Genomic DNA, 27046 nt, shown 5'->3' on the forward strand with positions numbered 1-27046 from the left:
TGTAGTGATTGATTTCATGTTTCAGCATTCGTTTAAACTACCTCAGATGCTTTTCCAAATGTGAAGGATAACTTGGCCCAGCTAACAGACACACTGACAGAGTCTGCACTTCATTCATTCATGATTCAGCCAAAGTCTAACAAAGTAAATAACCAATAAACACAGCAAATGACTGAAGTCTGCTCCTTGAAAAACAACTGTCAGTCCTAGAACAATTGTTCTTCATTATTTTGTTGTTGAAGGAATATAAACGCATTGTGCTGCCTTACATAATAATATACATGTAGTTAACAAAGTGTTGTTGCTGTTTACAATCAGACATGGCTATCGGCTGTCCGTACGGAGGAGACGACCAGCAGGGGTCGGTTTTCATCTACAACGGTCATGTTGGAGGACTGAAGGACACCCCCACTCAGACGCTCTCGGGCCAGTGGGCTTTCAGCTCTTTCCCGGCCAGTTTTGGCTTTACTGTGCGAGGCAACAAAGATCTAGATCAAAACGGGTACCCAGGTATTGCAGAAAAGGCTCTAAAACATCTCTATCAACGCTTCTTCTTTGTTTCGTTTCATTTATTGATTTAAGTCACTTTCCTCTTCTCGCAGACCTGATTGTCGGTGCTTTTGGGGTAGATAAAGCTGTGCTCTACAGGTATGTTTAAACTTTTAGTAACGTAATCACAATCATGCAGACCATTCTACTCATTCTTGTCCCATGTCTGCAATCAGAGCTCGGCCAATAGTGAACGCCAGCGCGTCTCTCACAGTACAGCCGACCATGTTCAACCAGGAGGAGAAGCACTGCATGCTGACCACAGGGAATAAAAGTCTTTCTGTGTCTTGGTAAGGTATTTTCCTGTTCAAAGTTCAGAAACATATGCTTATTAATAGGCGGATTATACACAGTTTGATCGAGTCTCTGGCACTCACCGCTGTAGTGGAAGTTTCTTTAATGGTTTACCAAAAACGTTTAAGAGCAGCTCAAGAGTTCTCTGAGGGTATGGAGCATCTCCTAAATTATGTAACACACGTCTTAGTCAGTGCTTTACCTCAAAAGAATGTCAAATGACTTCATGTTTGCCAGTTTCCTCCTCTGAACACAGAGTATTCTTAGAATCAGTGGAAAAACAAGAAGTAAAATTCACCCAGCTTCAGTCCCAATAAAGCTCTTTCCACAAGTTCACTTTAACCATCGGATTCAGTGTGGAACCTCTAAATGCTGTTGTGGGGTGTTTGCCAAGCTGCCTGGTGTCTTTGTATCTGACCGTAATGTTGATACAAGCGAGTCTTGTTTTCATGCTTATTGCTGTATTTTTTGCTGCCGTGGAAACAACACTGAAACAGAGGGAGAGAGGAGAAGATGGGGAGGTGGGAGAAAGGTGGAGGAGCTACATGGAAGAATGAAAAGAGAGTTGGGAAGGGGACGGAGGCTTTGAAAAGGTTGGAAAAGGCTTGTAAGTTTTATGGAATGAATGAACAAGATGTTGTTTGACACTACATTCATGTACTTGTGTGCATTTCAAAGCTAGAGCTCCTAAAAGGGACCTTTCATGCGTTTCCATAGTTACAACAGCTAATATTAAACATGACAAGAATTTTTACTTTTCACTTAAATTGCCTCACATTTATGTGCTATAATTCTGAGGAATAAAGCTCGGGTGTCTGAGATGTCAGACTGTAGCTTTTTTTGCTCTTGGTTCTGCTGCAAATCACAAGGCGCTTTATTTTTTAAGGTAAGGACCCTACGATAATACAGAGACAACCCCAACAATCAGACAATCCCCTATGAGCAAACACCTGGTGACAGTGGGAAGGAAAAACTCTTTTTTTAATAGGAAGAAACCTCCAGCAGAACCAGGCTCAGGGTGGGGCGGCCATCTGCTGCGACTGGTTTGGGGTGCAGTGAAATAAAGACTTTAGAGTAAGCAACGGGAGTAGGATTGTAGAACGTGGTGATGTTGCATATCAGCTGGTCATGTGTCCAGCTGAGATGAATTGTGCCTAACCATGTCTGTGAGGGTGAAGTCAAACATAACCCAAACTTACAAATCACAAGTTTGCCTAGAGAGGATAAATAAATCTGTGTACAATCTGAGGAGAAGTAGAACTAACGAAACGACTAAACTCCTGAAAACATATGAAGAACGTGATCCAGCGAGATGCCAAGCAGCTCCCAGGTGTCGACAAACAGATTTCCACAGCAAGCAGCTTGTTTCCTGTGCTTTTATGTGCACCATTCAAGCACATAGTCTAATTGTTAAGTGCTGACTTTGTGTTATTATTCCAGCACATTTAGAGTCAGTGTTTACTTTGGTTTAAATGTAAGTAAATGGCCAAGGATGGCTGGAATTAATTTAGAATCTGATCAAACTGACAACATTTTCATATCTAATTGAAAGCTGTCTGGGGATGTTGCACATTAAAGACTGGAGCATTCCAGTGTTTTATTCTGATCTCTACCAGTCTGCCACACCCGCTAACTGCAGGAGCTGAGCAGTGCATCTTCTTGTTTTAACTGGTTAATCCAACCATCCATTTCCCTCTGTGAGCATCGTTTCCCATCACACCTTCTGCTTTGTCCAGTATAATGTTACAGTCACGGTACACAGAAAATCTACCGTATTTTAGTTCTAAGGTTATATAAATGAGGTAATAATAACAAACATCTGGTACTCTAAAGTTAGGCAAATATAAAAGCAAAACAACAACACTAAACTATTTTATTAATTTTTTTAAAAAAAAGCTCAAATGCAGTGTGTAAAAACTTAAATCCACCTGATGATTCTGTGTCTAGAGCCACCTGTAGCAGCAATAACTTTAGGTAATCGTTTTCCGTATGACCCAATCAGTCTCTCACATCATTGCGGTGGGATCTGTGCCCACTCTACTTTACAGCGTTGCTTCAGTTCATTGAGGTTTGCGGGCATGTGTTTATGCGCAGCTCTCTTAAAGTCCCACCACACCATTCTGGCCAGGTTGAGGTCTGACCTTTGAGTGGACCACTGTAACACCTTGACTCTCTTCTTTTTCAGCCGTTCTGTTGTAGATTTGCTGCTGTGCTTGTGATCGTTGACCTGTTTCATGACCCGATTTTGGCCACACTTTGGTTGTCAGACAGACAGCCTCACATTTGACTCTAGAATACTTTGGTGTACAGACCAGTTCATGCTCAACTCAACAATGTGCTTGGTGGTGCTGCAGTTACTAAGAGATGTTTTCTATAAATGTGGTGCTGTGCATTATGACCAAACATCTTTTTGATGGTTCATCTGAGGTTGAATTTTCCTAATTTTAAGACCTGCTAAGAATCAGATATGTTTTTTTAAATTATTGCTTAATACATACAATCCTAAACTTGAGAGGGAATAGTTTCTGTCATCAGATTACTTTCTGCATAATTTGGTCTTCAGAAGGTTGCAAATAGTCTTAGATTAAATTTGGTGAACTATGTATGCCCCTTCTAATCTGTATCTGAATTTATTGCGCAGCGTCGATTTAGATACACTGGTTCTCACACTTTTTCTGCTATTTCTCATTTAAGAGGCACAATACTAGATTTTTTTTATTATGAATTATTAACAATAAAACAGGATACAGTTTGATTTTGACTTAGGATAAGCACAGGTAGCATCAAAGCACCCTTTTATTTGGTCTCCCTAAGAGAAGAACCATAATTATTCACTTTATTTTCACTTCATATTTTTTGCCTGGGTGAACAGTTACTGAACAGCTGCCTGATAGAGGCATACTGTAGATGCTTAATGCACACTGACTTTGTGTAGGGAAAACCCACCAAAAGAATAAATCTATCAACAGAGGATACTTTCTGAAGAAGACAGAGCTATGGCTCAAATAAAGTCAAGACATCCCTGCTAGCTCTGCATGCTAATTTTTAAAAAATATTTGTGTCTGTCTTAAACCTCCAGCGTCAGCATCACTTTCTGCCTGCTGGCTAATGGGAAGCACCTCCCCTCTCATCTAGGTGAGGCACGCACACACACACGCACACATGCACACACACACACACAGATGGTCCCCATTACCTTGCTTTCTTTGTGCAGCCACAAGTATGCTAGCCCTCACTGTGGTCAATTTGGCAGTTAAGATGAAGATAAAAGAACAATCGTGTAAACACAGGGTAACTTGGTGGGCTCCGGCAGTTTAGAAAAGTGCGTGTGTGTTTATTTGAAGTGAGTGGGTGTGTATTGTCTCTGTTCTCTGCATAGTTGTTGTCATGTGGTCTGCAGCAATACTCTCTATGTTTCTGTACAGAGAACAAAATAGCACACAAAGGCTGTTTGCCATGACAATATTTACTCCCGCATATGTGTGTGTTTGCATGTGGGCAGGCAAACACACAAGACGGCTGAGCATATATGCATTCGTGTATGTACTTTGCATATTTGTGTGAAACATGGAAGTACAGATGATGTGTGTGTTCACTTTTGTGTGTGTCATACATTTTTTAAGGCTTCGTGGCAGAGGTGCAGTTGGACAGTGGGAAGCAGAAGCAGAAGGAGTCTATCAGGAGGACTCTGTTCCTGGACAGCCAGCAGCCCAGCCTAGTGAAGACCTTTAACCTCACCAACAGAAAGCCCCTGTGTCACAACAGCAATATCTATCTGCGGGTCAGTCACACAACTGTGTTTGCACCTCGAGGTCAAGCAGATTGAGCGAATGTTTTCCATTTGATTTTTTTAGCAAACTTTTTGTTTTGGTCAGGTAGAATTTATTTATCTAGTCAAACTAGAGAAGATATAGGACTGCAACCTCCTTGTGACTAGGAAAAATCAGCGGTTGCCCAATGATTGCACTGAATGCTTTTGAGGGGAAATAGCTGTCAACCAACTGGTCACCTAGAGGTTGAACATACAATACTCTCAGCTTCTGGGTGGCCACTTTTGATGACAAAGGAATTGCACAGGTCACGTAGTGGGAAGCAACCTGTCTCCAAACTGTTGTGGTCTGACTGCAATCACATTCAAGTTCTCCATTGTCAAAGGCTTGCAAATAATTGCCATGTAATTTGTAAATGCAGACAGATTGGCAACATGTTGCAGTTGCAGTCTGCGCTGCACACATCTCTTTGTAATAGGGTACTTCACTTAACTGGTTGCCAACTGGTTGTATTCTGGTTACATTCCTGTATAAAAAAGAGGTTTCTGAGCGTCATTATTTCTGGAGAAATGTCTTCATTTCTCTTTCAAATCTACAAGGTTCTGTCTACACTCTGAATGGTAAGTAGTTAATGTGAAGTTCTGCTTAATGTGAACAACAGATTTACAACAGATGGAAAAATATTTCTGATTTTTACCATATTTGTATTTATTTTATTTTATTTGACCTTTATTTATACAGAGTCTCTCTCCCACTGAGACTCAATGTATCATTTACAAGAGAGACCTGTTTCAGACAAACATTAAAATTACAACAATAATAAAATTGCGACAACAAAGAATAGCCTAATGTTTACACAGTCATTTCAAAAACAGGAACAAGTTCACATAGTGATGATTTAACTGAGAGAGCTGCGAGTCCTTCTGTAATGCATTCAATGAGGATTGGCAGAAAACAAGAATGCCTTCTTTCCAAGTTCTGTAAGAATCTGATAAATAAGAGGGGAGTAAACCACAAATAGATTTATAGATAAAATTATACCGTGTATACCGTATACTGTGTAAGGCCAGTGGGAAGCAGTCAGCCAGAGAACAGAAGTACAGTGACGTGGTAAAGGTTTACAACCAGTTAGAAATCTTAGTGTCCCGTGATATCATGTAAATTATATCACGTTATCCAGGAGGGGTAAAAAAGTGGTAGCAACGAGCCTTTTCCCTGCTGTGAAAGAGAAACATGATCGATTTGGGGAATATAAATGACCGTAACACATCATATTATCACAGTTTGTGGGTAAACGCCAACTTCAGTTGCAAACTGATAACCAACTTACTCACTCTTAAAGCTGTTTTATCACCGTAGCACAACTGACTGCTAATGTTCACAGAGCTGCTGTTCATCAGCAACAAGACTGCAAGTTCTTTGTACTCTGTCACAATAATTTTGGTTGTGGTTGTTTTCCCTAGTGTGACTGTAACATGAGATGCTCCTCAATGAATAAGAAATGAATGAAGCTAAATAATTAGCATGATTGCTAATAAAGTATTCATAACTCGATTTGGAGCCTCTGAAAAGTACAAAAATACAGTGAAATACATCCATGAACTGAATAATTCAGCAACAAAAACTTCATTTTTATTCTGTGACGACAATATAAAACAAAGCAACCTCAGACTTAAGGTCTTTCTCTTACCTTTCTGAATCTTTCTCTTGAGTCTCATTCTAGCTTCTCATCAAATACAACTAGTTCAGATGGCCATCTGGACCTTTGGTGCATGCCATTCCCCTGATCTCTTTCACTACATTTCCTGTCAATTTATACTGCAAAAAAAGAAGGAGAGAAAAAAATGACATGTGTTTTATGACAACCACTATTAAGATTACTGATCAGTATTTCTTATGCATGTACATATTGAAAGTTGGCAGCATAGTTAACATATAAAAAACGTTAAAAAAAGCGCAACATATCTAACAAAAGTTAACATAAACAGTGAATCTGAATCATTCATGAGCTTTGAAAATCTTTTGTAAGGAATGAAAAACATTTAATAATTTAAAGGCTAAAAGATATGTAAATTGCATTTTGGTGAGGAGATATTGGCTATAATGATAAGTACACCCAGCAATTTTCAGATGAAAACACACACGGGGACAGAAATGCACTTACAGGCAGAACTATGATAATAAGCCTGCAAATAGTCGCTCATATTTCATGCTGTCATCTGGGCAGGAGAACAAGCACACATCATTTACAAACATGAAAGTAATTGTGCAAACAGCCCTTATTCTTAAGACCAACCATTTCATAAGTATGCTTTTAATAATTTTTGCAAATTTTCTACTACTTAATGTTTGGAAAAGACTCCAGCCCTGCTGCTTTTCATTGGAGCCGTCTAATCAGAGGCTGGTTTGCACCTGCAGAACCAGGTGAATGCACTTAACTTTCAGCTAATACCGAGGTTGAAGTCATTTCCTAATAACAGGGTTTGAAGTTGCTGTTTGAAGTGCTATGTGAGGTGAAACCACTTCAGTACCAATCCTCTCATCACTTAGTGCTGACCTGATCAAAGATTGTGCCTGACAAAGGCGCTTATGTCATACGTGTGGATGTTCACTGTAAAGTATAATGAGCAGAGCACTTTGGTCTCTGACAGGATAAGAGACCAGAGTAGAAACTGACAAACATCCACTCATGTCAGTCAGCACTTATCTGTCTGTGTACTCTGTACTCTTTCTTTAAAAGAGCCACATCATTGTGTTTATGCAAAGGGAATTCAGGCAACATGATATTAACTTTAAACATGCTCAGGCCATTTTAAAGGTAATATTACTTTTAAAACTAACTTGTTATATCACTGCAGTTATAATGTCAAAACCCTGTTCAATTTAGCTTAGGAATTTGGGTCAGTTCCTCAGTTGCGTGCATTATAACCTCTGATTGTATTGACTTTACCTCAGTGCATAACAAGTTGATATTGCTAGCCTCTCCTTTACCCCATAACCAGTAACAAGTCAATTTATTGTTCTCTGATCAACAGTTTTGGGGCTCAAGCACAGTTGTACCTTTGTCCTACACATAGCCTACACACAGCTTTGCTGACTGAGTTTTCATACAAAGAGCTGAAGTGAAACCAAGTGTTAAAAACAAGTGCACTGAAAGCCACTTTTCTGTGCCTTCATGCTGTTTTTAATTTTAATTCTTTGTGTTTTATTTCATGTTTCTTGCTTCGTCCACTTTTCCAAATCAAAATTAAAATCATCCGCTTATAGACACCATCAACCACATCGAGCTGTTGGTCATTTGAATGACTGCATATGTTACATACCCAGAATCCTTCACTCTGTGGTTGAATGCCCACACTGAAATAAACGAATATAGGTTTGAATCCCCCATTAGCCAAACTAAAAGCTAGCTAACAGTTGCACTGGTATTTTGTTAGCTAGCCTAAAAGCTAGCTTACAGTAGCACTGGTATTTTTTTTTCTTCTCAGTGAGTCTCAGCACCAGTTTTGTGGAGCTTAGCTTGCAGGGGGTTATTGTAAATGTAAGGTAAAAATCCTTAGCTTACATATATCCTATAAATACTTTGATTGTTTTTTTATTGCTTTTAATCTGCATCTACTAAAACTGATCTCACTCACACAATTTATGTTTTTACATAGTGCCAATTCAGAACAACAGTTGCCTCAAAGTGCTAAGATAACCAACAGTCCGACTGACAATCCCTTATGAGCAAGAACAAAGGAAAAAAGGAGAGAATAGCAAGACTGAGACCAAAAGAACTTGAGCCTGTAGCAGTATAATTAAGGTATGGTTCAGTCATCAGATCCATGGGACTGGTTCACTAAGGAGACGGGTGTGCTAAGGAGTCAGAGCGAGCCAGCTGACATTAGTTACTACACTGAAAAAGTAATGTAGGCCAATTTTTGCTGTAAAATTTGTTCTTATTTCCAGAAATCGTTATTTTTTATCATGGTACTAGGTACTTACTTGGTAGTAGCTTTCTTTTATTTAAATATACAGATTTGTCAGCTTCTAATGCAGTTGCTTCTTTCTCTCTTTCAGCCCGAGGAAGAATTTCGGGATAAACTGTCCCCCATTTACATCAGCCTTAATTTCAGTTTGGATCCACAGGCCCCCCTGGACCAACATGGCCTCAGACCCATCCTCAATTACGAGACAGAACAGCTCATAGAGCAGAAGGTATGTATATCATCTAATGATAGGATAATGCATTTGAAGTGTGAAGCATACAGTTTATTTATTTTTTGGTATTGGTCATAAACGCTGTGAAAATACACTGTTGCGTGCATGTAGAAACAGATGCAGGGATGGTAGAGTTAAACAAGTAGTTTGAAGATGTTGCCTATTAATAATAATATTAATGATGTTATTCTCGCAATTAAATGCTACAGTTTGGTTGTGCCAGTAACACCTGTAAAGCACAACATCAGGCATTTTAAGCAAAACAGCAAATACAAATCAAAACGTGTTTAAACCCTCTGTTGCTAATGCGAGTATTAGGAATTGGTCATTGAGATAAAGTATTTCTTCAGGTCTCATTAAACCACTTCAGAACAAAGAAAGCAACACAAACCACATATATCTGATCGCAGCTACGCTGTAGGGAAGTGGGTGTGTCATGCATAGGGTTAAAGTTAGTGTAATGGTGAGGGCGGTGGTGTCATGAACTTGGGTTGCAAGGCTGCAGCTGGATGCTTCTACAGCAAGCTGTGGGACAATTTTAAGGCGGATTACAGTTTCTCCATATCCTGCACTATTAAAAAGGCGAGAGGAGACTCAGCTTACCCCAAATTATTGGTGACAATATTTTTAGTGCAGTTTCTTTGAAAACACTGAATTTTTAATGATCACTTCAGTGAAGACATTGCCTTACAATTCAACCATCTTTCTAAAATGAAACTCGTGTTGTGGTCTGGAAGTTATCTGACTGTCTGCTGGACACCTTTCCCGGACTTTCTAGCATGTGGTACTGGTTACTAAGACTACTTCCTGAGTTAACCAGCCATTGTGCAGAGGATTGTATGTGCTCCTGCCATTAAAAGCATGATACAAAAAGTATATCATTTACTTATAGATAAACAAATGCACTACCAGCACCCTCCCTAATTTAACCTTCCCAAACACGATGGTCGAGCCTCGCCTGTGCACATTTATTTAAATCTTGCAATGAAAGCTTCAGTGAAGATTGCATGCTTCATGTGCGCCACATATTTACTTGCAAAGTCTGTTTTTTGCACTTTGTTTTTGTGAACATGGCATCTGTCTCACCTATTTTCTCCTCTTTTTCTGTCAGCTTTGTAGAGTGAACGACTCAAAGAAAGGATGCAAAGCAGACTGATAAGAAAAAAATAACCTTGAAGTCTGGCTTAAAAGCAAAAACACGAAATTTAGCACACAGCAGAAATCCAAGAGTTCCAGGAAAAACTGAAAGAACAAGGGGGAAGATAGACAGATGCTTAGAGGGACTATGTGTCTGTCCGTGGGGAAGGACAGAACTATATATACACACTGAGGACTAACTGGAAATTGGAAAACAAGACAAAAAGTAATCAAGACAATCACAGGGGAGGAAGTTAAACTGAAAGCAAGACACAAGAGACAACTAGTTATCAAGTAAATTAGGAAAAAGAACTTAGCTAAATACAGAGACAAGGAAACTATCAGTATGAAGACATGAAGGCTAACTTAAAGAGAACAAGCAAACTGTAAGTACATCACAAAACTGAAAGGCACTACAAGAATAATAATAAACTGGCTGGGACCCAAAATAAAGGCAATACAAGAAACCTCAAATACTAGAATAAAGAAAAACCCAAACTCAGGTATATTAACTATGGATACAAACTCAACCTTGTGATGCATCCCGGGGGCTCATAACATTTCCCTTTTCTGCTGTGTCTTGGATGCGTTTTTTACGTAACCCTGCTATGTTTGAAAACTGTCTTTGAAGAAATCTCTGAGGATAAGAAGTGTGTCCTTCTGTAAAAGTGTAGAGTCTGTCTGTACTGTATATTACATTACCACACTAAAATCCTAGACCACACCACTTATATGGCCACACGCCGTGCTTCTTAGGGTTTAACCAGATGGTCACCACAACTGTTACCAGATGAAGGGAGAGCAAGGGGAATGAGGATGTTCTAACAACCTAAAGTCATGTTTGTTCCATACATGTTGAAGTCATGGCTCACTCTTACTTTTCATATAGGAAAATGACTTGATTGGCAAGGACAGAGGCTAACATTTACAAAAACACATAAATATGTGGCCCTTCTATAGTAGTGAAGCCCATATGGTTAGAGGTTGCGGGTCGGCACTGATAAATTAAGAGCTGCGTACTGCTCTCTGGTCTCTGTTGGCAATTCCTTTGCTTGCGTTTCATATATGAAGAGTTGGAAAGTTTATGGAGGACTTGCGAGTCATGGCTCTGCAAAAACACAGAGGGGGGGACTGACAGCTCCATTTGGGTGGGGTGGTGCTCAGCTCACAGACATCTGGTTGTGGTTTGTTTATGTATGTTGCCAGTGGTCTCCTCCACCAGGCAAGAGCCAGGGCCTGCAAATGTGCACATGTTTATGTGAGGTATATAAGCTGAAGTGAGTGTGTGATGTGGGTGTAAGTGTGCACTACATGTGCTTGTAATTGGATTTTTGTAATATCGAGTGCACCAAACTCTTTTAAGTTCAGAATCCTTAAAGGAAATATTACCAGGTTCATCTGTTGATCTCCCGTTTTAGCCATCCTTTGCATAAAAGCTAAGGTTTTGTTGAGTTGTATGCTTCCACTGAAGCAGATTTGTGACACGGAGTAAGGTTTATTGGACTTATGATATAATTGGATAAAGCTGCAGACTTCTTAATCAATTAGAAATATCACTCTTCGTTTAGGTTGCTTACTCATTAAAGCTGTGTTGGAAGCTAAAGGAAGAGTGATATTTCCTTTAGCTTCCAACACATAAACTATATGAATAGCTTTGTGCCTCCAAAAGTTTGATTACGATGGCTTCATAGGGCCGCAGTCTGAGACTGTAGAGAGATGTGGACCCAAAACGATCCATCCCTGTGCTGGCTACAAACAGCCCGGCTTCAGGCAAGCTCGAGGCTGTGTTTTTCCTATGGTGGCTTTGGTTATCTGCATCAGACTGACTCTACCCAGTGCAAGTAAATTCAGCACAGAGATGCCCCTGATTTCTTTTATTTTCTTTGCTCCTTTGCTGTGAAGGATGCGTACTCCAACATGATAATTTGCCCCAACATATGTCAAAGCTTTAAAAAGTACCGGATGACAGAAGACCAAGTCACAAACTTTCCTCCATAGTAAAGTGACCCCGCTGAGTGTTTGTGGGGTTTAACCCTTGTAATTATTCTTTGCCATACTTTTTGTGAGACAAGTTTTAGAACTAAAAGTCCCATAATGCTTTACATTGTGGACTACAGTTTGAGCCCTGTTATTTTTACTCTCTGTGTTCACATAATGCCAAATTAGCAGCAGTGAAAATTTCCTCAATCAGCTGTCAGTAATTGCCATGAGCTGTGTACCCATAGACACTAATGCTGTGGACAGATTTGATGCTACGTCTTTCTAGACAGAATCAATTTCACTGCTTTTTACTGCATCCAGACAGGCTTATATATAGTAAACTGCAGGACTAAAGGAAACTTAATCAGAGTGTAAAGGCTGTTGATAAACTTGATAATGCTTCAGTGATGTTGCCATGCATTTCATGTTAGAACATTGCTGGGTGTGGTGACAGTACAATAGCCCACAACAACCACACCAGCAACTACAGTGATACTGCAGAAAATTGAAATGATGTCAGAGCCCATTATTCACTCTATTAATGGCTTTTCACTAATATCCAGTTAATTAATTTTTGTTCTGTAATTGCCTTGTTATGTTATAATTTTTAGTGAGAGTGACACAGTGTGCTGAGCCGTCAATGACTAGTACAGTTAATGAGTTCATTTTAACGTCATTGTTTTTGTGTTGGGGGAAAAGGTCAGACTTCCATTGGAACAGAATTAGTCTCTTATCTGCTAGAAAGACCTTCTATCAAAACCATTACGAGACTCTGTGTTTGGGTCCAGATGAATGTGTCTCTTCAGTACATTTCCAGTCTGTTGATGTGCTCTTAAAGGTCTTGCAGTTCAAAAATCGATATCGAGCATATGTATGTTGTATTTACATTTAAAGAAAGGTTGACGGCATATAGTTTTAACCCTCTGAGGTCTAAGCCATCACTGGTGCTCAGCCTAAACCTGTATTTTGGAGAAGGACAGTGTTTGTGAAAATGATTATTTCTTTTTGTTCTTGATTACCAAGACTTGGGAAATCAATTTCATAAAAATTTTTTGTCTGGGATGAGCGTTAACGTTAGGGTTGTTGGCGATGAGGACTTCAGGAGGTTAAGATCTTCTCTTTTGTATAATGTCGCTGGGTCAATGGTTATGGCATGTGTCATTAATTGCCAGTAAATTGTTTTGAAATGGAACTTACACCAGATCTAATTGTGATGCTGTTTGTGGAGTTTTCACTGTAACATGAAGTTGATGGCAGTAGAATAGCCTGCTCCTTTAAGAGCTGGAGGGAAACATGCTTTACATTTGCGAAGAGATGAAAGTGAATGACAGATGAAGAGTTTTTGGAAGGAAGAGATTATAGGTTAGGGCTCATCACTTGATCTTAGTAAGTGTATTACAGAGCATGTTATGCTCAGTGGTGTAGTCACAGCGACGCCCCATAAGCAGCACTGCACTCACCAGCACAAACAGTACAGAACAGGCCAAATCAGACAAATATTCCACTCTTTCAGCTGTCCTTTTTTTAACCACATTCACACACGTTGGCTGATAATGACCTAATTCTCTGACCTTACATCTTACCTAAGGTTGATTGCTTTCTAACTTCCCTCTCATGACTCCCAGTATATAAGGCCGGCCCAGAGTACTTATTTAGAAAGGAATAAAGAATTGCAATATAGCACTGGGCCGTCAAGCAACTGTGTCCAATTGTAAGTGGCCAAACTCAAAGATCTCAAAGAGTGTAGACTATCAGAATGTGAGGGAGGTGTCTGCTTAGGCTGCTGCAACCTGGATAAGCCAAAGTAAATGGATGGATGGACTACATGAATGAATTTTATCAATGCACGTGGATGGCAACTCCTGAAAAATGTTATTTTAGGCAACTATAATTACAGCAGCTCAGTTAAACTCAGTTCTTATCCACATAAGAACTGAGTTGCATAAGGTCAAGGATCACTTTGCCATTGTAATAATCTGCACATCTGCAAGCTGCTTTACCACCCACCTCCACCTCAGTTTCTCCTCTATCAGTGTCATATCTGTTGTCATTGAGTCAGGAATGTCCCAGAGCAGACCCATGCTGCCAATATAAAATACTGCAGATGGGAAGAACTTTGACTACATCGTCTTGGCTAAATTTTATTACAGTTGGAACCAAAACGGATAAAGGGGAAGTTCTGTTATGCTCTGCATCCATCCTCCATTTCAATGTCTGTGCACATAAATCCAGTGGCTGTCGTAATGAACTCATATTAGGAAACACAGGTGACTGTGGGGGAGTTTTAACAGGAAGAGACTTCACGCTTAGAAGTGTATAGTGTATACCTGCATAGCATTTAGACTCAAGCATGTTTGTTATTAAATAGCCGATAGCATCTTGGGTCCTAAATAAATGTAAAACTAGGAACTTGAAGCAGGAATCTCCACTGAGACACTGTTAACCATTGCCAGGCTGATTCTTTGCTCTCTGTTGCATTCTTCTGGAATCTAATGATTCCCATATGTTGGAGAGACATGCCACAGCTACGATGACAGTAAAGCTACACGGAAGAACAGAGAAGAGAAGACAGAAAAAAAGGGAGAAAGGAGGGAATAAAGCAAAATGCTCAAGGGCATGTTAAAAAAAACTATACTTCTAAATCAAATAACATTTATCTTGTACTGTGGTCATCTGTCACGTAAGACTAAAGGGCAGATTAATCCCTACTGCCTTTAAAATATGAGCTTTTCTCTGTTTTTGAAAAAGACTTTTCCACAAAAATGTAATACTTGTTAAGATGGAATTACTTTCCTTTGATTCTCTTAAACCTTCCACCAGCATATTTTCTCCCTTCTCCCTTTTCTTCCTTCCCACATACATGTAAGGCACGTATTACTTTTACCCCACAAACATCAAAGGGTCATGTTTTCTCACAACTTCCCAGCATCTGGTAGATGCAAATATTGTTACAGTTTTTTGTGTGTATATAGAGGATATGTATAGTCTGTATCCTCTCTTATCCTTTCATTAAATCACAAATCTGCAGTTCTGGCTTCTGTCAACACCAACTTCCTCCAGAGCTTTTCTCTCCCTGTACCTTTTGATTTCCACATGCACCAAATCTAAGTTACTGCTCCTATTTATTCCATTTATCTCTTTTTTTCAGGCCCAGATTCAGCTCGATTGTGGAGATGACAACATCTGTGTCCCGGATCTAAAGCTGGCTGTTTATGGGTGAGAGGAAACCACCTGATCCAATAAACACAAGTTAAAACCTCTAGCCACCTGAAGCTAAACTGCCATAGTTTTGTCCCTCACACAACAACATTTCTAATTATTCCAAGAAAAGCTTCGGCTTTTTGCAGCCAGGAAGTCCAACAGAAGTTGACATGTTGTCATTTGATGAAGTCAATATTGCTAAGCTGTTAGTAATCGTGCTCCTGGCTGCGTAGCTAATGCAAGTCCAGTATTCACTTGTCTTTTAGCTCCGTTATGTTAACTTATTAACACTATCCATGTGGCGATGGGAATTAGGCAAAGAATAAAACACTTCCAGTTGTAACGTAATGCAAAGTAGATAAGAGTGGTGAGAGTGAATAACAGAATTCAACACAATTTGCAGGCCTTAAAACCAAAACAAGGAGCTGAAAGATGCTGAAATAGTGGACCTGGGGAAATGATCATTTGCTCATTTTCTGTAGTATCATGACTAGTTCGCATATGAACTAAATACATATAAATACTGCAGTTTTAAAGGCTTGTTTCTTTTTAAACTGTTTTACATGAACAAAACTATTATAGCAATATTCATTTATACAGTCAGACAATTCCCAGCAAGCAAACGAGCAAAGAAAAAAAACCCTGTTAACATCACAAGGTTATTGGTGAAGGGTTTGGGACAGGTGTAGATGTGGTTTAACTTTGGTTTTATGTTACTAAGTACTAAATAACTGGACACAAAGGAAAAAAAGTGGTAACAGAATTAATCTTCATGTAAATTTCAAAGTTATTTATCTAATCAAATCACAAATGCTTAGCAAAACATAAAATAAAGGCTTTAGCCATCAATTAACTCTGAGGTCTTACTCGTCACAGGTGATAACCCTATCACCCTAACCCCGACCCTCTGCTAGCCCTACGTTTTTGTGAAAGGCAACACTGAATTTTTCAGAAAGCGTGTCATTTAGAATGATTTCTTTGTTTTCTCTGTTTCCTGATTGTCAAGACTTGGAAAAAGTAATTTAGTAAAATAAAAAAAACAAACATATTTTGATGCAGATTAGGGTCTGGGTTGAATTTCTATAATTCTAATTCTATAGTTCTTTATAAAATAGTCATTTCTTTAAAGAAGTTAAGGAAGAACATATGAAGATATAAGCCTGATACACTCAGAGTGAATCCTCCACCAATATCTGAGGTCTGGGTATCTTGGCGATGACCCTAAACCTGAGCTCAACCCTAACCCGGCACAATCAGTATATATTTACATATAAAACCCTGCAGGGTTCAGGTTAGGCAGGTTAGTGTCATTGAGGACTCAAACCTCGGAAGGTTAAAGAATGTGATCTGGATCCACTGCAGAACTGAATGAGCTTACATGTTTCACGAAATCCAGCTTGTCCGTTTTTTCTCGCTGTCAGACATGATCACATCCCCCTCTCCTTCACTGAGGAAGAATAAGAGGTTGTTTACAGCTCAGAACATGCGTGCACTGGGGTAAAGATCTAGACTAATGACTCCTAGCTCTTGGCACAATAACATATCATTGTATATTAATCATGCATCCTTGTTGCTGAATAGGCTCCAGCCAGATAGTTGGCTGTGCCTCAGCCCATTCACAAAGCGAACACACACTCCAGACTTTCTCCTCCCAGCCTGCCAGCTCTGATATGTGGACTGTTTTGCATTACATGGCCATGTGATTTCTCTTAGCTGTAGAAATACAATCAGTGCTAAAAGTTTCCCATGAAAAGTCAAAGATCTGCATTTGGAGCTGCCACGGGACCAAACTTGGAATGATTCAGCACTTCCACTAAAACACAGTTTCCCTTCACTGACTGTAGGACACAGCGATTTCCCCTTCTTTGCCAAGAATTTGCAAACAGTGGGATGTTTAAGATTCATAACCTAAAGGTCTGTCGCTGGTGTTTCAGTTGTATCCTCTGGCTTTAATTATGCTTTTATGAGCTTCATGAGCCACTGTTATATTTTTCCCAGCAAAGTCGGTGTAGTATAACATGTCAGCTGTGAGCTGCTGATTCCTGCCCATTCCTGGCATCGGTGAGAGTCTGCTGTTTGTGGGATCAGAGTTGCTTCCTCTGTATTTGCTAAATTTGCCCAAGGTTAATTAAAATCATCTGGGTGTCGTCTTACCTAGTTTGGGGTCACTGTGTCCAGACCCCTTTTTTGGGGGCGGAGGGGAATGGAGTGAAAGATGAACCCCAGTTCCAACCTTCAGCCACACTCCTTTCTTCCTTTCCTGCTCAATAGAAACGTGAATTTACTACCGCCATGTGTAGCTGATGGGGGAGGGCCAGAGTTGAAGGGTGTCGAGTGGATTTATCACTACTCTGAAAACGTGTTTGCACACAGGAGTGTCACTATGAAGTCGAAGAATAAGGTGGGGGTCGATTTCCTGAGACAAATCACAGTGATCAGATTTGGGTCATTTCCCAGGTCGCTCATGGACAGATATGTAGGAGAAAATGGCCTTTGGGGACAGACTGAAACAAAGATTCATTGTGTGGAAAGACTTTACGTCCCTGCTTTTCATTACGTTTTACCTTCTTTTGGGCCACGTTGGTCATGCCCTGCACCCAGTCACTTGAAATAGATCTGGAAATGAAGGCAAAGTGAACTCTGCCCGCGTAGAAGCTGTGTATGAAAGCTGCTGTTTTCAGTCATTTTGATTGCAGTAAATAAACTAGCTTTTCAAGACGGAATAATAAATTGCCTGCACTGAAAAAAGAAAACAGGTGAACCAACTTAATTGAATTATTTCAATTGGTAACACCTAATTTAATTAAGTTCTTTGAAATAAAGTTAATACATTAGATAAATCAGTTGTGTTACTCTAATGTATTAACTTCATTTCAAAGAACTTAATTAAATTAGGTGTTACCAATTGAAATAATTCAATTAAGTTGGTTCACCTATTTTCTTTTTTCAGTGTGTGACAGTCAAGGGAACCAAAAGACAAAATGAGCCTGACACTATGCAAGTGGCTGTATAAGGATGTACTTAGGACTTCACTATACTATGGTAAGATGGCATTGTTATACAATCATCTATCATATATGATATCTGCGTATTTAAAAAAAGGCATGTCAAATTCACTGTGGACCACACACTTTGATCTTAATTTTAAATCCCTGTGATAATTTCAACAATACATCTCAGTTTCTCCGCATGATAAAGAAATGCTGCCGTAATCTATTAGTATGACATGCTGGGCTTTTATTAAAAAAATAAATATGTCAAATTATAGAAGAAGTTTTGGTAGCTCATTGCTGAGACTGTCCTGAATTTATAAAACAGAAAGATCTTGTGAATTCACTGATTTTTTTTTCACTTTGAATATATTTTAAAAAAACATTTCTATAGTAGATAGTTAATAAAACAGGCGGCCTTGATAAATTTAATTATTCATATATTATTTAATTACTTTGGTGTAGTATGAATATGTGTGGGGGCTTGGTCTATACCAGTAGGAAAAGCTGTAAAACCTATGAAAGTACAGTCAAAAGTCAGAGGTTCAATAGAGGTTCAAAGCTTAGCCTGTAACGCTAAATCACGACTTTACTTAGTGTTGCTGCTTTCAGCTCTTTGTTTTGCTTTGGTTGTTTTTGTTCAGTCTTGCTGCTCTTAAAAAACCTTTGAAAACTCCGATTGGCAGAACCAAACATGAGTGAGGAACACTGTGGAGAATTAAGCAGCTAAAGAGTCACAGATGAGTATTTTCCTCAGGGGCTGCTGGAGAACAGAACAGATCTACAGGAGGGAGATTATAGTGCTTATTTTAATCGTGTGGCTTAAAGCAGACTGCAAATGATTGTTTGTTGACTGTGTAACTCTTGCACAACAATTTTAACAGGTTAGATTCATCAGACACTTTTTGTTCTGATCTAAAAATAGTCATATGTGCATTATGTAATCATTAGAATTGTAATATGGTAAATGGCCTGTATTTGTATAGTGCTTTACTCAGTCCCTAAGGACCCCAAAGCACTTTACACTACATTCAGTCATCCACCCATTCACACACTGGTGATGGCAAGCTACATTGTAGCCACAGCTGCCCTGGGGCGCACTGAGAGAGGTGAGGCTGCCGGACACTGGCGCCACCGGGCCCTCTGACCACCACCAGTAGGCAACGGGTGAAGTGTCTTGCCCAAGGACACAACGACCGAGACTGTCGGAGCCGGGGCTCTAACCGGCAACCTTCCGATTAACTGCCAACTCTTGAGCCACGATCGCCCCCACATATGTTAACCCTCTGACTTCTCGTCACTAGTAATGACCCAACCCAGTCCCTGTGTTTTGGAGAAGAGTGTCAAAGTTTTCAATGTTAGCCTGACAGCACTGGTTTAGAGTTAGGGTCATTGTTGATTATGGGTACTTTGGTTATAGTTCGTTATAGTATATCACCTCGTTAGGTTAATAAAAATCTGGCTCAAAAACTGTTTTTCTCTGATAAATTGCTTTAATTCTCAGTGTTACCTGGAACTTATGGTTTTATGTGCAACAGGAAGTCTGTATAAACTGTTCTTTTAACAGCTTTCAACAACTTTCAAAAAGGTAACGGCTCAGTTAAAACGTAGTGATGATGTTGCGCTTCTCTTTGCCCAGTGACAAGACAGAGGTTTACTTGGGAGACGAAAATTCTGTGAGTCTGACCTTCAATGCCAAGAACGAGGGAGAGGGAGGTGCGTACGAGGCTGAGCTCTATGTGGCGCTTCCCCCAGAGGCTGACTACAGCGGGATAGCACGCAACAACGTGGTGAGTTGGTGGCCTTTAAAAGGAGGTTTAAGTATCACGGACAGAAGCACCATGTTTTTTCATACAAATGATAATTATGCATAAAAATGCTTTAATGCCAATAAAATGTGGAAATTATTTTGACTTTGCATAAGGTCAAAGGTCACTTTGCCATTGTAATGTTCCGCTAAAAGAGTTTTCACAACATGACGCCCTCCTTGTTGAGTTAAAGCCGTGAAAGAACATGAATACACTTACTACATTTTGAATACATTTCTTGAAACCTGTGAAATGCAGCTGGTTGGTAGAGTCACACTTTAACTCTAGTCAGAGTTTTGATTTATTATTCTAACAACTCGACTGAAGAAGTCACTTGGCTGAGTGACGAAACATTACTCCCACTGAAAACGCTACGTCCAGATGAACACAATCAACTTCTTTCCTCACCTCGATAGCTGAACATGCATCAAGACAACAACTCTTTAGCTTTTACAACAGTATACTTAATAAAGTTAAATACATGATGGAGTTTTATTTCTTTGTGTCCTTTCCAGAGCTTGACTCAGCTGACCTGCAGCTACGAGGCAGAAAACCAGACCCGCTATCTCGTGTGTGATCTGGGAAACCCCATGAAGTCTGGTACCAGTGTAAGGGCCAATAAGACCCACATGTTATTTTTGGCCTTTCCCACTTTTTGTGTCTCAGTACAATTAAGCCAAGTTGACTTGCATAATTCATACATAAGCAAACTCGACATGTTTTCTCACCGACCTGATAAAACCTGATAAACATTGCTTTTGTGTTGAAAGAGTTTTCATTCCTTGTTTCCCAAATGGGCGTCTCTAAGAAAAAGAGCCCAGACTCTATTTAACACATTTATTTCCTTTCTCATGTTCCCTGAAATAACTGAGTGAATTTTCTGTGGCTGATTTTGTAGCTGTGGGCTGGTCTTCGCTTCACCATCCCCAGACTCAACGATACTCACAATACTGTTCAGTTTGAGCTCCAGATACGAAGGTAGGCCACTTTTTAGGGATTCCAGTTCAAGTGGGATGGGCTATCTTTGGTAACTGCATAGCAGTGGAGCAGCTTTTAATCCAAAGTATTCTCTTAATTCTTATTATAAGCTACATACACTCTTTTTTAACATAATTTCTTTAGGGCAACCAAGTAAATCTGTCATCATAAAAAACCTACTGTTATCGTGATTCTGTGGTGTAGTGGTTAACACATTTGCATAATGATCCTCGGTTTGATTCCGGTAGGATGAACAGGAGTCACAAAGCCACTTCAGCAGGGCTCTAGACTAACTTTTTGCCATGGGCGCACCGGTACGCCTAACTTTAAAAATTTAGGCGTACCGGCACAAAAGTTAGGCGCACTCAAATTTTTCAACCGCATCGCTTAACACCGCAGTTTTACATGTGCACTTTCTTTGGGGGGGGGAGTCTATACAGACAATATTCATTTCTAAATTATTAACTAACAAACTTGTGCTTAAATTGCTTTGTCAATATTGTAGAAAATGTTAAACTTAATCATCATCTTGGCCTTCTCTGACGACCTGTTTGCTGCTGCCTGCTGCTGAAAGGAAGTGGGGAGAGGGGACACTGCCCAAGTGCATATAATGTGTTTTCTGGATACTTTGCTGTTTTTTCAGCTTTCAAAGATTGATGGCACCGTGTCAGAGCTGGCTATGAATTTCAGACGGATCAGGCCTTAACTTAACAAAAAAGTTATCAATAGTTCTTTTCATCGTTTCTTATTATCCACAGCTACATCCACTTCTGTCAGGCCTAGGATGCTCACTAGGGCTGGGTATCATCAATGATTTCTATAATCCATTCGATTCCGGTTCTCAAAGTCCTGATTCGATTCAATTTAGCCTCAGACAGTCAGAAATATTATAATTCTGATCATTTATCAGTACTGATACATGTGAGACTTCATCAGAATTGTGAACATCACAGCAGATGCCTTTGTGTCAAAGTAACTGAGAATAAAACACAGAAAAACATGAAGGAGATTTTCCTGGTCTGGTGTTTTATAGCAGATAACCTTAAAAATATTCTGCAATATTCTGCAATTTTGCATAATTTTAAGAAGTTTAAATTTCTTCAGTATTGAACAGCAGAAATTAGGCTTTCTTGTCCGAGGTCATTTAAGTGAAAAAAAGAAAAAGAAAAGAAAAAGAGCGGCCGACAGCGCTGTAAACAACGGTAGACTGGTGGGTAATAAGCGAATGAAAAATGCAGAAAACAGAGATTTGAGACGGGAAACTGTTCTTGAAGTACAGAGAGAGAGAGCTGTGCATGAAGTGTGATTTTTATCGTGGTGGAAGCAAAACAGCAAAAGTCAGAGGGAATTCATGATGACATTGATCAAATGTGAAGCGTAGTTTGCTGCTTCTTTTGCTGCTGGCTCGGCGAATTTTGGTTGGAGAGACAAAACCTGCAGCTCAGAATCAGCGCAAAAAAGACGTAAACACAGCCCGGACCCGACGCATCAGAATCGCTAAGCTCCGACAGCGTGTCCGTGTTCGGGCCGTGGGGTGAGAAAGCCGAGAAAGACAAAGCTGATTCTGATGCGTCGGGTCCGCTCTGTGTTTACGTCTTTGTGTGGAATCCGTTAATGAATTGATATCGCTTTATTCAAGCTACTCACCTCTCTCTTCCACCTGCACTTTCAACTGGACCACGGCCAATCAGAGAGGTCCCGCCCCTGACTATCTCTGATTGGTTTAGTCCACGATAGGGCATAATGTGTGTCTGTTGTTGACCACACGGAGAGTTGCAGAGATTTTTTTTTTTTTTTTTTTTTTGTTACCCGAAAATATTTGCGACCAAATATTTTTTTTAGTCGCACCACTGAAAAATTTGGTCGCATTTGCGACCAAATTGGTCGCACTCTAGAGCCCTGCACTTCAGGGATTAGTGTACTCTTAGTACTGCTCTGAAGCTCAGATAAATGGGAGGGTTATGCTTGAAGGGTATCCAGTGCAAAATCTGTGCCAAATCAAATATGCACATCCATCTGAAACCCCTCAGGAAATAACAGAGCAGTTAAACATACATACTACTAGTGCTAGCTCATGCTGAAGTCAACCTTAGCTGATGTCATTGCCAGTCCACACCAGCTGACTTCTTTCTACACATGGCAAGTCCCATGTAGAGCATGCTATTTAGGCTGCTTTAGCTGCTTTAACCGTTGCTACACCTCAACCCCAGCTCCTTGACCTATTCAATTCAATTTTATTTATAAGCACCAAATCACAACAACAGTCACCTCAAGGCACTTTATATTGTAAGGTAGACCCTACAGTAATACATACAGAGAAAAACCCAACAGTCATACGACCCCCTATGAGCAAGCACTGTGGCGACAGGGGGAAGGAAAAACTCCCCTTTAACAGGCTGTTGTCACGATGCCTGCTCTGTTCTTCCTATGATTTTTTTGGAAGGGTTGAAATTTTGATTTCCATTGAAACCAAAACAAATTACACAATATGTCAACAAAGACTTTCAACTTGAATATTTCATTCATGAAGACTTGATGTCTGAGTTAAGTGATCCCTTCATATTTTGAATAGCATTTAGATTGCTGCAGATGGAAATAGCCTGTTTTAGCTTTAGTGATCCTGACTGAACCGTGGTTAATGTGGCTGTGTTGTAGTGATATCACAACAGCAAACATTTTGATGTTGAGAAGGTGACGGTGATCCACATCTAGTCTTCCAAATTGAAAGTTGTACCAAGTTTGGAAATTCTTAACTTTTCTGCAAGTAAAAGTTTGTGTTCAATTATTTTATACTATCCCTTTATCAATTAGAACAAACTGAAACTGACAAAACACGCTTCATTGAGACAAGAGGAAGAACACCAAGAAAAAAATGTTACTCATCCTACCAAAAAAAAGTGACTGTGGACCTGGAAAGTGACCTGGATACTCTGGCTCCTCTAAAAATAAAGGCTCCATATCAGAAGTACTCACCAACGCGCACCAACGTTAAAGCAGTTAACCTGTAAGCTAGAGAGGAAATGGTATCCCGCTAATTTAAAAGATCTTTTTTTAGCTTGGAAAAAGAGTTTGTTGCTCTATTTCTGTGGAAAGTGAACAAGATTTTCTCCAGCAACTAGAAAACCCCTTCTGTAAAGCTAGGACATCTTACGATTAGTCACTGATTCAGTGCTGAAAACAAGAACAACCCCAGGTTTATATAGTCAGAGCTTGGTTGAGCCAAAAATACTCTTTTAATCTGAACTAAAATGACTTTGTTCACAAGTAAAATTTTAACCATTAAAGAAAAAAAAAAGATTCATAATGAGCAGCTACTTAATCTTTCTGTAATAACTTCAGTAATTACTTCCTCCAAACCAGCAATGCATCTATTAATGTGGGGTCTTTATGTTGTGTATAACTGGGAGATGAATGTTTGAATATTAGCGTGCAAAAGAACTTAAACTTCCACTGGTTAAATAATACCTCGTGTGAAAATACATGTTCCTACTGTGTTATCCAAATATTTTTGATTCATTTTATATTGTAGTTTTGTTTTAAAATGTCCTTAAACCCAGTTTTTTGGTAGCATTTGCAAAGCTAGCTTTATATATATATATATATATTTCTTAATAACTTCTCAGCTAGCTTCACTAAAAGTCTACAAAATTCAGGTTTGTAAAGCTGTTTAATGCTTCATGATCAGGTGATAAGGGCTGTTTCAGTAACATTAAGTTTTTGTGGTTTGTTCTAGTAAAAATGCAAATAACTCTGAGAGTGAAGTGGTGTTTTATGAGCTGAAGGTCTCTGCCATGGCTGATGTCATTCTCCAGGGGTGAGGCTTCACTTTAGACACATAACTATGACATCATTTTTCTTAACCTTCATTCCAGCCAAGATAACCTTGTGACTGTGCCGTTTGCAGTGTTTCTCGGCCAGACAAAGTCATCTTTCCTCCTCCCAACTGGACTGTGCGACAGGGTCTGGGGGAGGAGAAGGAGATCGGCCCTGAGCTTCAGCAGGTCTTTGAGGTAAAAATAACATACGATACACAAGAAGCTAACCCTATCATGTTTGTGCACTGAAACATAGAAGAGTAATACATTCAAAATATCACCAACTTTTAATGTGATTAAAGTATTGTTGGTGAGCTTAACTTAATATTCGTGTAAAATAAGAGCTCGGCTAGCTGACTCAGTGTGAAAAACATTTTGCACTGTGAAAAAGAAGCTAATATTAGCTTCTGAGGCTTAAAACCTCAGCTGTGGTTACAAGAAAAAGTACACATAGGTGCCAGTGTTCACTGGAATGATTGTCCAAGAGCTGCATCTCAGACTCTACAGGCCTCAGTTAGCATGTTAAATATTGAAATTCATGACAGGTCAATTAGGAAAAGACTGAACGTCTTTTTTAGAAAAATTGCCTCTTCTCTCCAACAAGAAAATAGAATGGTTACAGTTTTGTAACGTTGCATCTAAACAAACCAAAAGACTTCTGAAACAAGGTGGTGACATTTTGCCATAATGCGCAGTGGCATATTTGGAAAATACCTCATACCAGATGTCAAACACGGTGGTGGAGGGGTGATGATTTGGGCTTGTTTTGCAGACAAAGGACCTGGGAACTTTGGAGTCACCAAGTGAGGCAAGAACTCCTCTGTATAAATATTGTAGATCAAATCTCAGGCCATCTGCCTAACAGACAGATCAACAACAACAGGAAAATGATAACAAGCATAGCAGCAAATCTACAATAGAGTAGTTGAAAAAAGAATCAAGGTGTTGCAATGGCTGAGACAAAATCCAGACCTCAACCTGATTGAACTGCTGTGCATAAACCAAAGCCTGTAAACCTCAAGCAACATAAAGAAGAGTGGGTCAAAATTCCTCCACAGCTATGTGAGAGACTGATAAAGTCATACAGAAAAGTTAATGCTGCTAAAGGTTGTTCTACAAGGTAAATAGGGAGCTGTTCATAAGCTATAATCATGGGTGTACTTAGTTTTTCTTACACTTTTTCTGTATGTTTATGTGTTTTAAATCAGCGGTCCCCAACCCCCGGGCCTCGGACCGGTACCGGTCCGTGAGTCGTTTGGTACCGGGCCGCGAGAGTTGAGGCTCAGGTGTGAAATGTGTGGTTTTCAGGGTTTTTATCAGTTTTCAGCGTTATTTTGTTATCGTTTTTATCGTTAACTCGGTTTTCCTGGGTCTTTTCACGTGTGTTATGAATAAATCTTCTTTTTTTCGGTACCGGTACTAGTTTTATTTTGTTGTATTTATCCGCGACACCTTAAAGGCCGGTCCGTGAAAATATTGTCGGGCATAAACCGGTCCGTGAGGCAAAAAAGGTTGGGGACCGCTGTTTTAAATGATCATATTCTTCATTTTTTTTTTTTTTTTTACATTTTTTGTATTATGTGTTGTTACAAAAAGTTGCAAATCTTCAAACTAGAGAGTTTGAAAGATCCTGGACTTTTTCAGATTTGTGAAGACCTGAGGAGTCTTCAGTTCTAAAACAAACTGGCAGGTGATTAAACCCTAGTGAGGGAATCCCCCTTTGTAGATATTCTACCTACAGCCTCCTTCTAACATCACCATCCAGAAAAAGAAGGTGTCCTGAGTAACATTCCTGTGTAAAGACCAAAGCATCAATCGTCAACTGATTATCACTCCAAAATTACCACACTCCTCAGTGACACTAACACTTATAAGACCCCCCATAAGCAGATACAAGAAGAAAGTCATGCATATGCAGGATGTAACATCTCGGTGTAGGCATCAGTATGTAGGGTGGTCAGTAGCTTTTTCCCATTTAAGCTGTTGTATGCAATTCATGTCTTTCATCTAGTAGCTGCTTGTGTCTTACCTTAAGAACGCATAAGTGTTGCTGTAAAATATTACCGCACTCCTCAAATTGTTGAAAGGTGTTGTCATTTTGTAGTGATAATCAGATGAATTGAGAACAGCAGTGCACCTCCCTTTGTCAGCTGGTAATATTGAAATGCTTTGGTTTTAACTAAGATGTGTGATAGTCTTCTTTTCCTTAAAAGTGTGGCTACAAGGAGTTTCGAAGTGGGTCTCCTCCACTAGTGGCTAATAACCTGGATGTGTTTGTTCACAAGTAATCTGGTAAGATTAATCCAGTCAGAAAGGATCCT

At 39.6% G+C, this 27046-nt stretch overlaps 1 protein-coding gene and 2 long non-coding RNA genes across 7 annotated transcripts in view; 1 reads left to right on the top strand and 2 right to left on the bottom strand.

Annotated features, from left to right (window-relative positions):
• Positions 1-27046, top strand: part of LOC100696606 (integrin alpha-5) — a 52887-nt gene that overhangs the window by 20270 nt on the left and 5571 nt on the right. For both annotated transcript variants that reach the window (XM_003442636.5, XM_025907507.1), the window contains exons 13-24: positions 319-510; positions 603-648; positions 726-839; positions 3923-3978; positions 4467-4624; positions 8676-8813; positions 15082-15149; positions 19764-19914; positions 20448-20540; positions 20831-20910; positions 24644-24724; positions 24815-24920. In XM_003442636.5, the coding sequence (XP_003442684.1) occupies positions 319-510; positions 603-648; positions 726-839; positions 3923-3978; positions 4467-4624; positions 8676-8813; positions 15082-15149; positions 19764-19914; positions 20448-20540; positions 20831-20910; positions 24644-24724; positions 24815-24920 (1283 nt within the window). The remainder of the gene's footprint in view (positions 1-318; positions 511-602; positions 649-725; positions 840-3922; positions 3979-4466; positions 4625-8675; positions 8814-15081; positions 15150-19763; positions 19915-20447; positions 20541-20830; positions 20911-24643; positions 24725-24814; positions 24921-27046) is intronic.
• LOC102078053 (uncharacterized) lies at positions 5330-26867 on the bottom strand. Of its 4 annotated transcripts, none has more exons than XR_001224141.3 (5): positions 26755-26867; positions 25447-25583; positions 24793-24872; positions 6304-6431; positions 5330-5601 (listed from the first exon to the last, which is right to left on the bottom strand). It is a non-coding gene; the product is annotated as an uncharacterized LOC102078053 (long non-coding RNA). The 4 variants fall into 4 exon arrangements; XR_003220230.1 differs by having other exon boundaries at positions 24772-24872; XR_003220231.1 differs by having other exon boundaries at positions 5330-5831; positions 24772-24872.
• Positions 12795-17879, bottom strand: LOC112846980 (uncharacterized). The gene is made up of 3 exons (XR_003220234.1): positions 17289-17879; positions 16513-16581; positions 12795-14475 (listed from the first exon to the last, which is right to left on the bottom strand). It is a non-coding gene; the product is annotated as an uncharacterized LOC112846980 (long non-coding RNA).

This window comes from Oreochromis niloticus, linkage group LG5 (assembly GCF_001858045.2).
Source record: "Oreochromis niloticus isolate F11D_XX linkage group LG5, O_niloticus_UMD_NMBU, whole genome shotgun sequence".
Lineage (NCBI taxonomy): Eukaryota > Metazoa > Chordata > Actinopteri > Cichliformes > Cichlidae > Oreochromis > Oreochromis niloticus.